This window comes from Pogoniulus pusillus, chromosome 15 (genome assembly GCF_015220805.1).
Source record: "Pogoniulus pusillus isolate bPogPus1 chromosome 15, bPogPus1.pri, whole genome shotgun sequence".
Taxonomy (NCBI): domain Eukaryota; kingdom Metazoa; phylum Chordata; class Aves; order Piciformes; family Lybiidae; genus Pogoniulus; species Pogoniulus pusillus.
This window is the reverse complement of record NC_087278.1, coordinates 23,409,584-23,423,848: the sequence shown is the minus strand read 5'-3', so window position 1 is coordinate 23,423,848 and position 14,265 is coordinate 23,409,584. Positions and strand designations below refer to the sequence as shown.

The following is a 14,265-nucleotide window of genomic DNA, read 5'->3' as shown; positions in this document are numbered from 1 at the left end:
CAGAGGCCAATGGGATAAGATTTAACAAGGCCAAGTGCAGGGTTCTACACTTTGGCCACAATAACCCCAAGCAGTGCTACAGGCTGGGAACAGAGTGGCTGAGAGCAGCCAGGAAGAAAGGGACCTGGAGTGCTGGTAGATAGTAGCTGAACATGAGCCAGCAGTGTGCACAGGTGGCCGAGATAGCCAATGGCATCCTGTTCTGGCTCAGGAGCAGTGTGGCCAGCAGGACAAGGGAGGTTATCCTTCCCCTGTACTCAACACTGGTCAGGCCACACCTTGAGTGCTGTGTCCAGTTCTGGGCTCCTCAATTCAAGAGAGATGTTGAGATACTGGAACATGTCCAGAGAAGCACATTGAAGCTGGTGAGAGGCCTGGAACACAGCCCTGTGAGGAGAGGCTAAAGGAGCTGGGTATGTTTAGCAGAACAAGGGGACACAGTCTCAAGTTGTGCTGAGGGAGGTATAGGCTTGATACTAAGAGGAAGTTGTTGCCAGAGAGAGTGATTGGCATTGGAATGGGCTGCCCAGGCAGCTGATGGACTTGACATCCCAGGAGGTGTTCAAGAAAGGACTAGATGAGGCACTTCGTGCCATGGTCTAGTTGATTGGATAGGGCTGGGTGCTAGGTTGGACTGGATGATCTTGGAGGTCTCTTCCAACCTGGTGGATTCTATGATCTTAAAAGTTTCAAGACCGTATTAAACTGGCATAATCCAGTGTTAGCCCTGGTAGCTGTGGCTGCTTCCTTTCCTTATTCTGCTACCTACTCTCTCCTCTTTGCAAGAAGCTGATGAAGCCCTGCAGTTTTCTTGTGGGTTATCTAGGAACTGTTCCCAGCTGGGTTCAATGTGGACATGTGCAAAGCACTGGATAAAAGGACAGGATGGGGAGTTTGACTGCTGCTTTCCACGTATGGTGCCAAGGCAATGTATGCCACTTTGAAGTAGCTATGAGATAGTGACATAACTTGAGAGTTGGTGTGACTTGATGAGCATACTGTCCTTTCTTTTCTTGCCATCCAGTAGTTCTGCCTTTCTCCAGCAGATGGTAGTGGAAGCCCAGGTTTAGTTTTTGTTTCATAGATCGCACTGTATGACTTCTTCCTCACGTTTTTCTGCGTCATGAAGGCATACTGTAGTCACAGCACCACTTCAGTGCTCTCTAGGACAGTAGGGACTTTTTCAGAATCTCTGAGTGACATCACACAGTCATCATCATGTCCAGAGAAGGATGATGAAGCTGGTGAGGGGCCTGCAACACAGCCCTAGGAGGAGAGGCTGAAGGAGCTGGGGGTGTGCAGCCTGCAGAAGAGGAGGCTCAGGGCAGACCTCATTGCTGTCTACAACTACCTGAAGGGAGGCTGTAGCCAGGTGGGGTTGGTCTCTTCTCCCAGGCAAGCAGCAGCAGAACAAGGGGACACAGTCTCAAGTTGTGCCAGGTCTAGGCTGGATGTTAGGAGGAAGTTGTTGGCAGAGAGAGTGATTGGCATTGGAATGGGCTGCCCAGGGAGGTGGTGGAGGCACTGTCCCTGGAGGTGTTGAAGAAAAGCCTGGATGAGGCACTTAGTGCCATGGTCTGGTTGATTGGCCAGGGCTGGGTGCTAGGTTGGACTGGATGAGCTTGGAGGTCTCTTCCAATCTGGTTGATTCTATGATTCTATGATCATCTGGGGTTTTGAGGATTGTTTGTTACTTTTTTTCCCAGGCCATTCTGTTTTAAAAATTCTTCCAGATTAGACACTTCCTTTCTATTGTTCCTTTTGTTTAGACTCCTAACTACTTCCCTGGGTTGTACGTCTTTCACATCTCCTAGCACTTTAATTTTAAAACATTTTTTCTTGGGAATGAATTTGGGTCAGTGGTGATGCCTTGCAACAATGACTAATTTGGAATGCTTAATTAGTTTTCTCTAGAGATACTGGTTGAAGGCAGCGATCTAAATTAGTCCACAAAAAAGGTTGTTGAGTTGTTGAAGTGGTTTGAGTCAATTTGTCTACTTTTCTTTTTTGAAATGGCTACTTTTCTTTTCCTGATTTCTTTTTTTAATGCAGGACAATTTTTTTAACCTGAAAAATATTTCTAATAAAAGAACATCACAGTATCACAGTATTATTAGGATTGGAAGAGACCTCACAGATCATCAAGTCCAACCCTTTACCACAGAGCTCAAGGCTAGACCATGGCACCAAGTGCCACGTCCAATCCTGCCTTGAACAGCTCCAGGGACGGCGACTCCACCACCTCCCCGGGCAGCCCATTCCAGTGTCCAATGACTCTCTCAGGGAAGAACTTTCTCCTCACCTCCAGCCTAAATCTCCCCTGGCGCAGCCTGAGGCTGTGTCCTCTTGTTCTGGTGCTGGCCACCTGAGAGAAGAGAGCAACCTCCTCCTGGCCACAACCTCTCCTCAGGTAGTTGTAGACAGCAATAAGGTCTCCCCTGAGCCTCCTCTTCTCCAGGCTAACCAATCCCAGCTCCCTCAGCCTCTCCTCGTAGGGCTGTGCTCAAGGCCTCTCCTCAGCCTCGTTGCCCTTCTCTGGACACGCTCAAGCATCTCAATGTCCCTCCTAAACTGGGGGGCCCAGAACTGAACACAGTACTCAAGGTGTGGTCTAACCAGTGCAGAGTATAGGGGCAGAATGACCTCCCTGCTCCTGCTGGCCACACCATTGCTGATGCAACAGGAATTAAACAATATATTACTGAGTAGGTAAAATAAGACTGATTTTTAATTAAATTCTGTTTTCATCAAACTTTATAGATACTTAATGTGTATCCTGTGTCTGTTCTCTTTCTTGTTTCTAAGGTGGTTTGCTGGAAATGTTCTGATTACAAGGCACATCTGGAATATGATGGCAATAAATTGAACAAAGTCTGTAAGGATTGCTATCATGTTATAATTGGTTGTACAGACAGTGAAGAAAAGAAAAGGAAGGGCATCTTGGAGGTATGCAATTAAAAGACTACTGTATGTGCATAGCTGCAAACAGTTTTGGCTCATCAGTAAGTGAAAGAAGGACAGTATTATTGCAGGGCTGTTTGCTGTTTGAGAAGTAAGCTTGTGGACCAAATTGTTCTCTTCCAATAGATTTTGATTTTCAGCATTCATCTTTCTCATTACTATCTTGCTTCTTAGAAAGATTGTGTCTTTTAAAGGGGGGGATTTCGGACCTTAGAGCTTGTTTGCTTCTTTCCAGTTACATTAGCTAATGTGATAAAACATTCCCTTTCATTTTAAATATGTGGTTTCCTTCTTCTGAACTTAGGCTGTTGTAGTAACAAAACCCTCTGCTACTACAGTGACTCTTGAAAACATAGACCCAAACTGAAAGAACTGGGCATGGAGGTGAGAAGAATGAAAGGGAGTTGTGCTATTCCAAGTCTGAGATGCTGTTTCAATCAGTGTTTACCTTTTAAGGCATTGAATTTCCCTCATCTTTTGACATCTACAAATTAAAGATCTCAATGAGACAATACAGAGCCATGTTTCTCTTATGACCAAGTGTTGCGGAGGGGAAATTCATTGATGCGAGATGATACTGTCCAAAATATTGTTTATTAATTTTGATACTCAGAACTCTGGCCACCCCCTGCCACTAATTTTAATAATATTTGAGTTCTTACACGGCCATGGAAACATTCTATGGATAATATCTAGATCTAGTAATATCCAGCAAAATGTATACAAACACTCATTGAACTGGAAGAGAAGGTTCCCGCGGTCAAACGCCGCTTGCCCACTAGATGGACCCAAGCTCTTTCTGCTCTATGGCAGAAGGCAGTAGAGAATTACAAAGAGGCATTTAAGCATTTACTCACAAATTATTATGATTACCCACTTGCAGGGGCTAGCCACAGTCCAGACAGTGCCCAGATGCTTTCAGGGGACTCTGTCTTGTTGGACGTTGAGGTTTGAATCTTCCCAGCTTCTGGGGAAAGGACGCAGACAATCTCTGACCTTGTTCTCCTGATCTGTGTATATGTCCAGGGATTCTAAGCAAGATCTTCAGGTGCAGAGGCAGATGTGGTGCAGTCTCAGCACAATGTCATGCTGGCCACCCAGGCTGATTGCGTGCAGGCATCCAGGGTCTGCTCCTGGTGACTCACAGCCGTGGAGTTCAGCAGGCAAGCAATAAGGTGGTGTGCAATAGCAGCAGGGCTGGGCACAGCAGAGAGAGCACAGCACAGAGCAGGGGAGCAAAGCAGGGAAGCAAAAGCAGGTTGTTCACCTGTGTATCTCCTTTTATCAATGTGGGCCAAGATGAATTGCCCTTTGGACACAAGAATAGCCAACCAGGACAGCAGTTAGCCAAACCATACCATATTAGGCAAAGCCACAGGCTCCCTTTTCCCTAATTTGGGAAAAGCACAGGCCTTGGACTAGGCAGGCACAAGCTGAGTGTGTGTGCCTTACGCCACAGGACCCTGGGCAGGCCAGACTCAGCAGCTCCAGATTTTGTGTCCATTTCCCGCACTTGCCTCTCTGGTGGGGCAGGAAAACATGCCTAGGCAAGGCAGGACATGTGTAAGCCTATTTTGTGCCTGTCAGGCCTACCACAACACCAAGGGAGAAACAAACATCATAAAACTGCAGTTAGCCTTCACCATATCTTAAATCCCTTAAAGGTCATTCTAAATTTGGGATTTAGCAGCGCAGGACTGATTCTTGAGGTAACTATTTGGGATGTAGCAGAGCAGGACTGATTCTTGAGGTAGCTATTTGGGATGTAGCAGAGCAGGACTGATTCTTGAGGTAACTATAAAATGAAGGAGGAGGCAAACATAAGGTTCAGGCTGTCATTCTAAATACAGGTCTTAATCTGTGTTGATTTGGCTACACTCTTAAATGAGAAAGAGTAAGGAGCACAGAACCCCACTAGCTGAGCTTACAGTCAAGAGACTGCTGTATCTTGGCATGGGGGCTTCTTTTTTTAAGCTAGCTGAAGCAGCTCTACAGTCTCAGAAATGTCTGTCTACATGCTGTATATTTTAGTCTTTGTTTTTTGTGCTTTATACTGTTTCCTAGATTGAATCTGCAGAAGTCTCTGGGAACAGTGTCATATGTAGCTTTCTTCAGTACATGGAAAAATCAAAGCCCTGGCAGAAAGCATGGTGTGTCATACCTAAGCAGGAAGCTCTTGTGTTGTACATGTATGGTGCTCCACAGGTATGTACAGAGAAAATGGAAAAGGTTTTAGTAGTTACTGTCACTGACATCTGCTGAGGACAAGTCAAATAGCTTGGGAATGAAGGAAAGGACCACGTGTACAGAAAATGAGAAGTAGAGGGGAGATTAGCTGGCTGTTCTTAATCAAGAACTTCTTCTTTTTAGGATGTTAAAGCTCTAGCTACAATTCCACTATTGGGCTATACAGTAGATGACACTCCGAGAAGTGCTGACCTCCCACACAGCTTCAAACTGACCCAGTCTAAGTCTGTGCACAGCTTTGCTGCAGACAATGAGGAATTGAAACAGAAATGGCTAAAAGTTATCCATTTAGCTGTCAAAGGTGAGACATCAGAATGTCAGAATGAACTGCAAGGGAATTTAGAAGAGCAACCTGAATCTACTAAAACATCTGAATGCTGAAGCTCGAGAGCACCTGATACTTTTAAAACACTTCATTTGGATTTGTGGTTAACCTTTGTGTTAACCTTTCTTTGCTCAATCAAGAAAAACAAACAAAACACCCAAAACAAACCTTCTTACTACCATACACTTCTTAGCACTTTATGTTTGGGAAAAATTCTGGTCTCTTAGGGATTTTTTTTTTCTTATATTTATGTTCTGTCAATAAAAGTGATGTACAGGTCCATTTCAGAGACTTCTGGAAGAATGTGAATGCTGTTAAAAATACTTACTAATGTTACTGTATGACTTGCTTATCGTGATGCAGTTCCTCTTTGGTTTTAATCCAGTTGCTCTTCAGTTAATGTTTGTTACTTCTATTAAGAATGCCAATATTGAAGCTTCCTACTTAACACGTTAAGACTTTGCAACAGGATATAAAAGATATACCTCCACATTGCCAAAATATATCTGTAGTGAAATATGCAGGGACAGTTTGGTTTACTGTATGTAGTTTATAGATGGAATTCCACAGATCTGTACATAGGTGGTGTTCCTTTGTCTCTTTTTAATGAATGCAAATGGCTTTCACAGTTACATTGGCTTTTAAAGTTTCAATTTATCAATGAAACAATCTAATGATTTTTTTTTTTCAGTCTAGAAAGGAATACCTAAAATACAAGAAACCAATATATATGTACAGTGTTAAAAGTGTACAATACTTGATCTTTTGCTTTGATTCCATGATGCTGAGTTCCTCTTAGTGAGCAACTTATTTTAAAAGCATGTTTTCTGTTTCAAATTAAACATGGTCCTAAATTAACAAATACTGCTCAGTGGTTTGTTTTAATAGCTGACATTTAATGCTCTTGATATTTTTTATGCAGTAAAAAAGAAATTAGCAGTAAGGTAAATGGCATGCAATGGGCAAGTTGTGTTTGAAAGAGTAGTCATTTTTTTTTTTTTCAGTGTCCTATCACTTTTATCTTGAAGGAGTGAAGTAGTTAATGACTAAAATGCAGTAGGTGGTTTGGAAAAGCACCAGATTCTAGCAATCTTCTGGCAATGTGTAATGTTGCTGTTACGGCTATCAGAACAAAAGAACGTTTTGAATTTGAATCTTTTAATTTTTGAGGAGATTAGATGCTGTGACACTTCTTTATGACAATAGTTTTTCAAGCACTGTTGTTGCAAAGCAGAGCCTGCTTTATACGAAGCTAACGTGAGGTCTGAGCCGGCAAATTTCAAGTCGCGCTGACTGATGTCACTTGCGTTAAGCTTATCAGCATAAGGACTCGTTTGCTCTACAGTATTAAATCACTTATGAACCTCTGTTTTTATACATAGAGGTAAATGACCTCCCTAACGTTTTTTTTTCAGTAATATTCTTGTATATGACAAATTCAGAGATAGTGATTGACTGTCAAGTAGACAATTAAAATCATTGCTAGCTTTCTTTTTCTGACCCCTTAAAGGAAGGAAAATATGTACCTTCTACAATCAAATGGTCATAAGAACATCCAGGAGTCTTACTTCTCAGTGTAACTGCAATCTGTATTTTAAATCATGTCAGACCCAAATAAGTCCCTTCCTAGATTTCTTATAGGTCCCCTTCAGAAACTGGAAGGCCACTGTAAGTTCTCCCTGGTCCTTCCTTTTCTCCAGGCTAAACAGCCCCAACTGTCTCAGCCTGTCCCCATAGGGTGTTAGCAACACAAGGGCAGATTAAAATTGTTGGGTTTTTATAACAAGATTTCAAGTCCAGTTTTGTTAGCAACACAAGGGCAGATTAAAACTGTTGGGTTTTTATAACAAGATTTGCAAAGTATTCGCTGAACTCCCATTCTCTTCCTGCAACACTATAGGGAAAAACCCCACCTCATTTAGCATTTAACAGAGTATTGTTAAAGTAACCTCTGCTTTTAGTGTCAAGCATACATGAGTATGCACTTTCTGTCCTTTGGTAAGAAGTACATCACACGACTTAGTGGCTGAATTGTGCTCTCTGCCTGCACAAATCCAAAATCTACCATAGCCTTTGCACTCCAAAGCTTTAAAGTAGTGTTAGTAATTATCAGGACCTACCTTTGTAGATTACTAACTCTACAAATCACTTGGTGCATGTTATTTCTGAATTACTCCTTGAGTGCTCAATTGCTTTTATCTCATGTGCAAACTCTTCTGTAATTCTCTAAGAGATTTGAAGTTACTTCTACTGTCAGCTGTATTTATCTTTATTTATGGGCAGCTCAAGCCCATTTCAGTTCATGTTGGTGAGTGCTATCAAAATTTTGTCTGGGTCTCCCTAGCTCATATGTGTTGTCTTGTGTGTATCTTGGTGAGGGATAGGGGAACATTCAGGTAAGCAAGAACCCCTCTCCGTGGCTAACTTTCTTTCATCATCACCTCCTGAAAGAAGGTATATTTAAAAAGAGTCTCAATTGTGGCATCTGGAGAGTGATCTTAGCACATCCTAATGTATACAAACATTGTTTCCCACATTCTAGTTGTTGATTGTAAGGGGCAAATCTGCCTTAGAGGAGTCCCCAGATAAGATGGCTGAGATATTCTGGTAATAATAATATGATATGATTGTAATCATGTAGTGTATTCTGTTGCCTGAGCTCCTGCAAACTTAATTCTGAGCCAAGTAAGAGACATATTCCACTTAAATCATGAGGGAAATGTTTAGAAGCAGCAACTCCCAGACTGCTTTATTGTTACAGTGGTATTGAGTATCTGAAGATACTTGAATGATTTCAGCATCTCCTAGACAAAGCCCTGCATTTGGGCACAAACAATTTGAAATGAGGTTAGCATTGGGAGCTACTTATTGAGATGTTAGCCTCATAGTTGCTCTCAGTCGTTTCAGTTTCTATAGTGCAGAATATTTTGCATACTCTAATGAAACCTATATCATGCTCTCATTATCAATCTCTTGGTCAGAATTGTTCGGAGTCAGAATGTCTTGGTGTGGTTCTGTGAGTATTGTGTAGGAAAATCATGTCCCAGCAATATTAAAAGAGGTCAGAAGATGGAGACTTTGCTTCTGGATTTAGCCACCCATGCTGTTTTACTTCATTATCCACAGATGAGCTCTCCTACAGCAGCCCATGCTATGAACTCTAAATTACAACCACAGAGGAACAAATTCAAAGTAGCAGCTGCTGAGGCTTAACTATCATGATCAAAACAGTCATGACTTCAGCTGTTAAATACTGAAGACAAAAAAAAAGAGGCATTCATTTTAGTACCATACAGCTGTGTGTGTAAGGATAAAGTGAGCATTCATTCATAATACATGAATGCATGTGAATAGCTTTGCCATTCTTGTGTCCAAGAAATGCCCATTTCTCACTTTAAAAGTGATCAATCTTCTGTGCAATTTAAAGCAGATCAAAAGTTACTTTGTGGAGTTTTATCTGTGTTCATCCAGAACAATGACTCATTTTATTCTTAATGTGTTTGGAACATATTCATGTATTTTCATAATGACTTAACATTGTTCCTCTATCATGAAAAAAGTAAGTGTGATAGCTGCATGTCTGCACCATCCTTCCAGATCCAGTAAAAAATGTTTTCTGCTATCAGGTACTCTTGCTTGATTGAAGAGCTACTGTAAAATCTGTAGCATTTGGTACTTTCAAGCCTCTTTACACTGACTAGCTTTGCTTATTCTAAAATCTATTTAATTCTTATGTGCAAAGTAGATATTAAGAAAGAGAAAATTATCTTCTGTTTAGAGTAAAACATGAAACCACTTAAAGTGCATCTGATACAGAGTGGCACCTTTTTATGCAAAACCATCTCAAAGTGCTTTAGGAGTATCCTCAAAGATTTTAAGCTCCTTTTATAGAAAAGAGGCTTTTTATTCTTCACATGTTTAAATTGTGGATGAAGCCAAGGTACTGATGAAATGTAGGATAGATACACTACTACCTGAGTGCATTTTAGATGGCTACAGAAGGATGCTCTAAGAAGTTATGAATGGAGTCAGGAGGAGGGGAAATAATTAATAAATCTATGTATACAAAAATAAGTTGGGAAGATGTGGAAAGACTTGACAGATTCTTTGGGTTTTGTTGGTTTGGAGTATTCAAAACCTAGATATATATCACACAGCCAGTATAAAAACTGGTCAATGTTTCCTTTCTAAACAAGATCACCTAAAATGAACAGGGCTTTAGTAGTTCCTTATATTGCAGGAAAAGCTTTCAGGAAAGAAGTAAACATTCCCTGTAGATTGTAGTTCTAAGCAATAAAAAGGGAGCTTCATCCATAAGTCTGTTTGGAGTTGTTTAGCTGGTGTAATCTATCATAGGCTTGTTGCAGCTGTTCTGATTTCAGAGACTTAAATTCATGTACAATCTGCCTTAGATTATACAAAAAATGTTGTGGAAAACCAAGATTTCAACAGTTTGAGAGCTGCTGACTTACTATGTCTCATCTGGAATCACAGTGCTGAGCTGAACTTCAGATGAGTTTCTGTTGGAGGCAATTGACATAGGAGAAAATTGACTACCCCTAAGACAATTCCATTGGTGACATGGGCATCATTCTTAGGCTGTGGTGTGCTCTTCTTTCTAATCTGAAATTAAATACAGGGTAGGTGTGTTGGTTATATGGTTATTTCCTCCAGTCTGTGGCTGTGTTGGAATAACATGGTAGGTTTATTGGTTATGTGGTTATTTCCTCCAGTCTGTATGGTTATTTCCTCCAGTCTGTGGCTGTGTTGGAATAACATGGTAGGTTTATTGGTTATGTGGTTATTTCCTCCAGTCTGTATGGTTATTTCCTCCAGTCTGTGGCTGTGTTGGAATAACATGGTAGGTTTATTGGTTATGTGGTTATTTCCTCCAGTCTGTATGGTTATTTCCTCCAGTCTGTGGCTGTGTTGGAATAATATGGTAGGTGTATTGGTTATATGGTTATTCCCTCCAGTCTGTATGGTTATTTCCTCCAGTCTGTGGCTGTGTTGAAATAACATGGTAGGTGTATTGGTTATATGGTTATTTCCTCCAGTCTGTGGCTGTGCTGAAATAACATGGTAGGTGTATTGGTTATATGGTTATTTCCTCCAGTCTGTATGGTTATTTCCAACAGTCTGTGGCTGTGTTGAAATAACATGGTAGGTGTATTGGTTATATGGTTATTCCCTCCAGTCTGTATGGTTATTTCCTCCAGTCTGTGGCTGTGTTGGTGTAAGGAATTTGCCTGGCTGGTTCTGACCTGTAGTGAACTGTGTTCCTGGGATAGGAGTTTTAATCTGCTAGTCAGTTTGTTCCTTATATCCTTTTCCTTCTACAGAACATAACATTAACTTAAGGATTGTATATGGGTGTATATATACACATATGCATGTGTGTGTATATGTGTATATATATGTGTATTTCTATCTTTGAGACTATTATTCAGATGACCTGTTTTCAAACAGTATTTTACAACAAAATACACTGTGCTGCATTCAGAAAACAGTCCACAGTGACTGTGTTGAATATGCTCTTCAGAAGTAAAAAAAAACCCAACAGCAGTAGATCTGCTTTTGTGGCATGTTTACTATTTCAGCCTACTTTAAAAAACCAAATAACCAAACAGAGCAAACAAAAAACTCCAAACAAACAAAACATCAAACCAGTAAAAACCAACACACACACACAAAGTTCAGGAAGGCATTTCTTCTACTTCCTTTTAAATCTTGTGATTACTTTTCTTCCTAGACTTAAGTATGGCATTTTGCTCTTTCACCCCTTCTTCTTAACAGGAAAGCAGAATGTGGTTTTCCTTCTACTTAATTTTTCAAGCAGACTTCTTTGAATGAAACATGGTTTTAGCCACTGCATAACAGCAACCTACTTCAGTTTTATAGTTCATCCTTGTAGGTTCATTAATTACTGATGGTGATAACATTTGGAAAAGAGGGAACTGTGTCAAAGCTTTTTTTGCATGCATCTGCCTTGGTGTTTTTAAGAAAGAAGAATATGTGTTGCATACAGGGAACAGTTTGCAATACAGTTATCAGGTTATTCAATTAGCATATTTTCTATCCTGCAGCCCTCAAGGCAGGTTAGTGCACTAATTTTGGTGGGAGCTGGATCAGCTGTAACATTTGACATCAGAATCATAAGGCATACATCAAATTCCTTTTATTATGGCAACATTTCTGGGTTTAATTGTGAAAAACACTTCTTAAAATTACAACACTGGGAAGAGGTGTAAATCTGCTCTGGTTTTGCAATAAAGTGAAGAATACTAAAAAGGTGAAGTACAAATGCTGTTTTAAGTTGTGCAAATGTAAGTGGTCATTTTTATGGTTAAGAAATGTATGAATGTAAAAAAAAAAAATCAGATATTGTACATATTTCCTGTAATATATGTATATTTGGTCATAAGGTGGGTGGAGAGTTGTAAAAATTAAGCACTTTAATTCCTGTTGAGTACTTAAAAAGAAATTTGTATCCTGTAAAATAAAAGCATCATTAAATAAGTAAAATAAGTATTGCTGGTTGACATTTTATTCCTCTTATCTACTACTTACTTTTGCTGGTTAAACAGTGTTTTCCCACTAATTTTAAAATCCTTTTTTCCAGTGGTTAATGCTGTTCCAAGCCCATAATCTTCATCATTAAATACAATGCAATGGTTCTATATGGAGGGAAAAAAAAACAACAGCACTTATCCTAAAATGTACTTAAATAGGGAAGCACAACAATAAAACCATGACTAGAGGAAATCCGTAATCACAGCTTCCACTTAATTCCTTTACAGCAACTGGCTTAGTTTCGACTTGGTAGCAAATTGTCCAGAAACCCATGAAGCACTTGGCTGGTAAATAAGTGGTAGGTGTTGTCTCCTCTGGCTTCCCCTAAGAGCCTGACTAATACTGCCTCATTACCACAGGATTGTCCTTGGCATTGTAAGAGCTTCCTGAGAGGAGAGAAATGTCATGCCTGTCCTCGGTGAACGCAATACTTGCTTTAAAGATGTTTCTCTGGAGGGTCCACACCTTGAGTACTGTGTCCAGTTCTGGGCCCCACAATTCAAGAAGGATGCTGAGGTGCTGGAACGTGTCCAGAGAAGGGCAACAAAGCTGGTGAGGGGCCTGGAGCACAAATCCTATGAGGAGAGGTTGAGGGAGCTGGGGGTGTGCAGCCTGCAGAAGAGGAGGCTCAGGGGTGATCTAATTACTGTCTACAACTACCTGAAGGGACATTGTAGCCAGGTGGGGGGTGGCCTCTTCTCCCAGGTAACCAGCAACAGAACAAGGGGACACAGTCTCAAGTTGTGCTGGGGGAAGTATAGGCTGGGTGTTAGGAGGAAGTTGTTGGCAGAGAGAGTGATTGGCATTGGAATGGGCTGCCCAGGGAGGTGGTGGAGTCACCATCCTTGGAGGTGTTCAAGCAAAGCCTGGCTGAGGCACTTAGTGCCATGGTCTGGTTGACTGGGTAGGGCTGGGTGCTAGGTTGGACTGGATGATTTTGGAGGTCTCTTCCAACCTGTTTGATTCTGATTCTATGTTTGTAGGCCTCTTTTGAGCATGTTTTAATACAGTGTACCCAACTAATTCTTCTGAACTCTAGGTAATGGTTTCTGCTTCAGGGAAATGGGTTTCAGACTCTGATTACTACTGAATGGCTTTTTAACAATGTGACATTAAATGACTGAGCCTGCAATGGAAGAGGAGAAGGTTTCAACAGTAATGCTCTTTAGACTTATTGCCTAGCTATGTAGAACTACCTGCTTTGCCTGTTCTGCCTTGCTCACCTGTATCTTAGCTTGCAAAAGGAAATTCAAATCTTTTAGCTCAGGGCTTTGGGACACAGCATTTGCAATGGACATACTCTGCTTATGGTGTATATTCATCTGCAAACTAACACTAAATTTAAATGTTCTCAGTGGCTGAAGTGCAAGGTCCTGCATCTGGGTCGAGTCAATGCCAATCACAAATCCAGCCAGTGACTGGCTGGAAAGCACCCCTGAGGAGCTCAACATGAGCCAGCAGTGTGCACTTGCAGCCAACCAGAGCCTGGGCTGCATCAGCAGAAGTGTGGCCAACGGGTGAGGGAGCTAATTCTCACCCTCAACTCCGCTCTGGTGAGACCCCACCTGGGGTATTGCATCCAGGTCTGGAGCCTCTATTACAAGAGATGCTGGATGTGGAGATGCTGGAGCATGTCCAGAGAAGGGCCACGAGGATGCTCAGAGGGCTGCAGCAGCTCTGCTGTGAGGACAGATTGAAAGAGTTGGGGCTGTTCAATCTGCAGAAGAGGAGGATCCCAGGTGACCTTCTTGTGGCCTTCCAGGATCTGAAGGGGGCCTACAAAAAAGCTGGGGAGGGACTTTTAAGGCTCTCAGGGAGTGACAGGACTGGGGGGAATGGAGTGAAGCTGAAGATGGGTAGGTTCAGGCTGGATGTGAGGAGGAAGTTGTGGAGGATGAGAGTGGTGAGAGCCTGGAATGAGTTGCCCAGGGAGGTGGTTGAGGCCTCATTCCTGGAGGTGTTTAAGGCCTGACCTGGGGTAGGGTGTCCCTGCCCATGGCAGGGGGGTTGGAACTGGATAATCCTTGTGGTCCCTTCCAACCCTGACTGATTCTATGATTCTATGATTTCATGTGAAAAGACTCCCAAGATGAGTGTGTGATGCTAAGCAAAGCATGTTGTGCAAGACATAAAGTGTCTGCTCCAGAAATGCAGCCCTG

General features: G+C 41.7%; 1 protein-coding gene across 4 annotated transcripts in view; it reads left to right on the top strand.

Annotated features, from left to right (window-relative positions):
* Positions 1-12,061, top strand: part of FGD4 (FYVE, RhoGEF and PH domain containing 4) — a 163,208-nt gene extending 151,147 nt beyond the window's left edge. For all 4 annotated transcript variants that reach the window (XM_064155766.1, XM_064155767.1, XM_064155770.1 and 1 more), the window contains 3 exons: positions 2,806-2,946; positions 5,026-5,166; positions 5,332-12,061. In XM_064155766.1, the coding sequence (XP_064011836.1) occupies positions 2,806-2,946; positions 5,026-5,166; positions 5,332-5,589 (540 nt within the window). In that variant the 3' untranslated portion in view covers positions 5,590-12,061. The remainder of the gene's footprint in view (positions 1-2,805; positions 2,947-5,025; positions 5,167-5,331) is intronic.
* Positions 12,062-14,265: the final 2,204 nt, after the last annotated feature.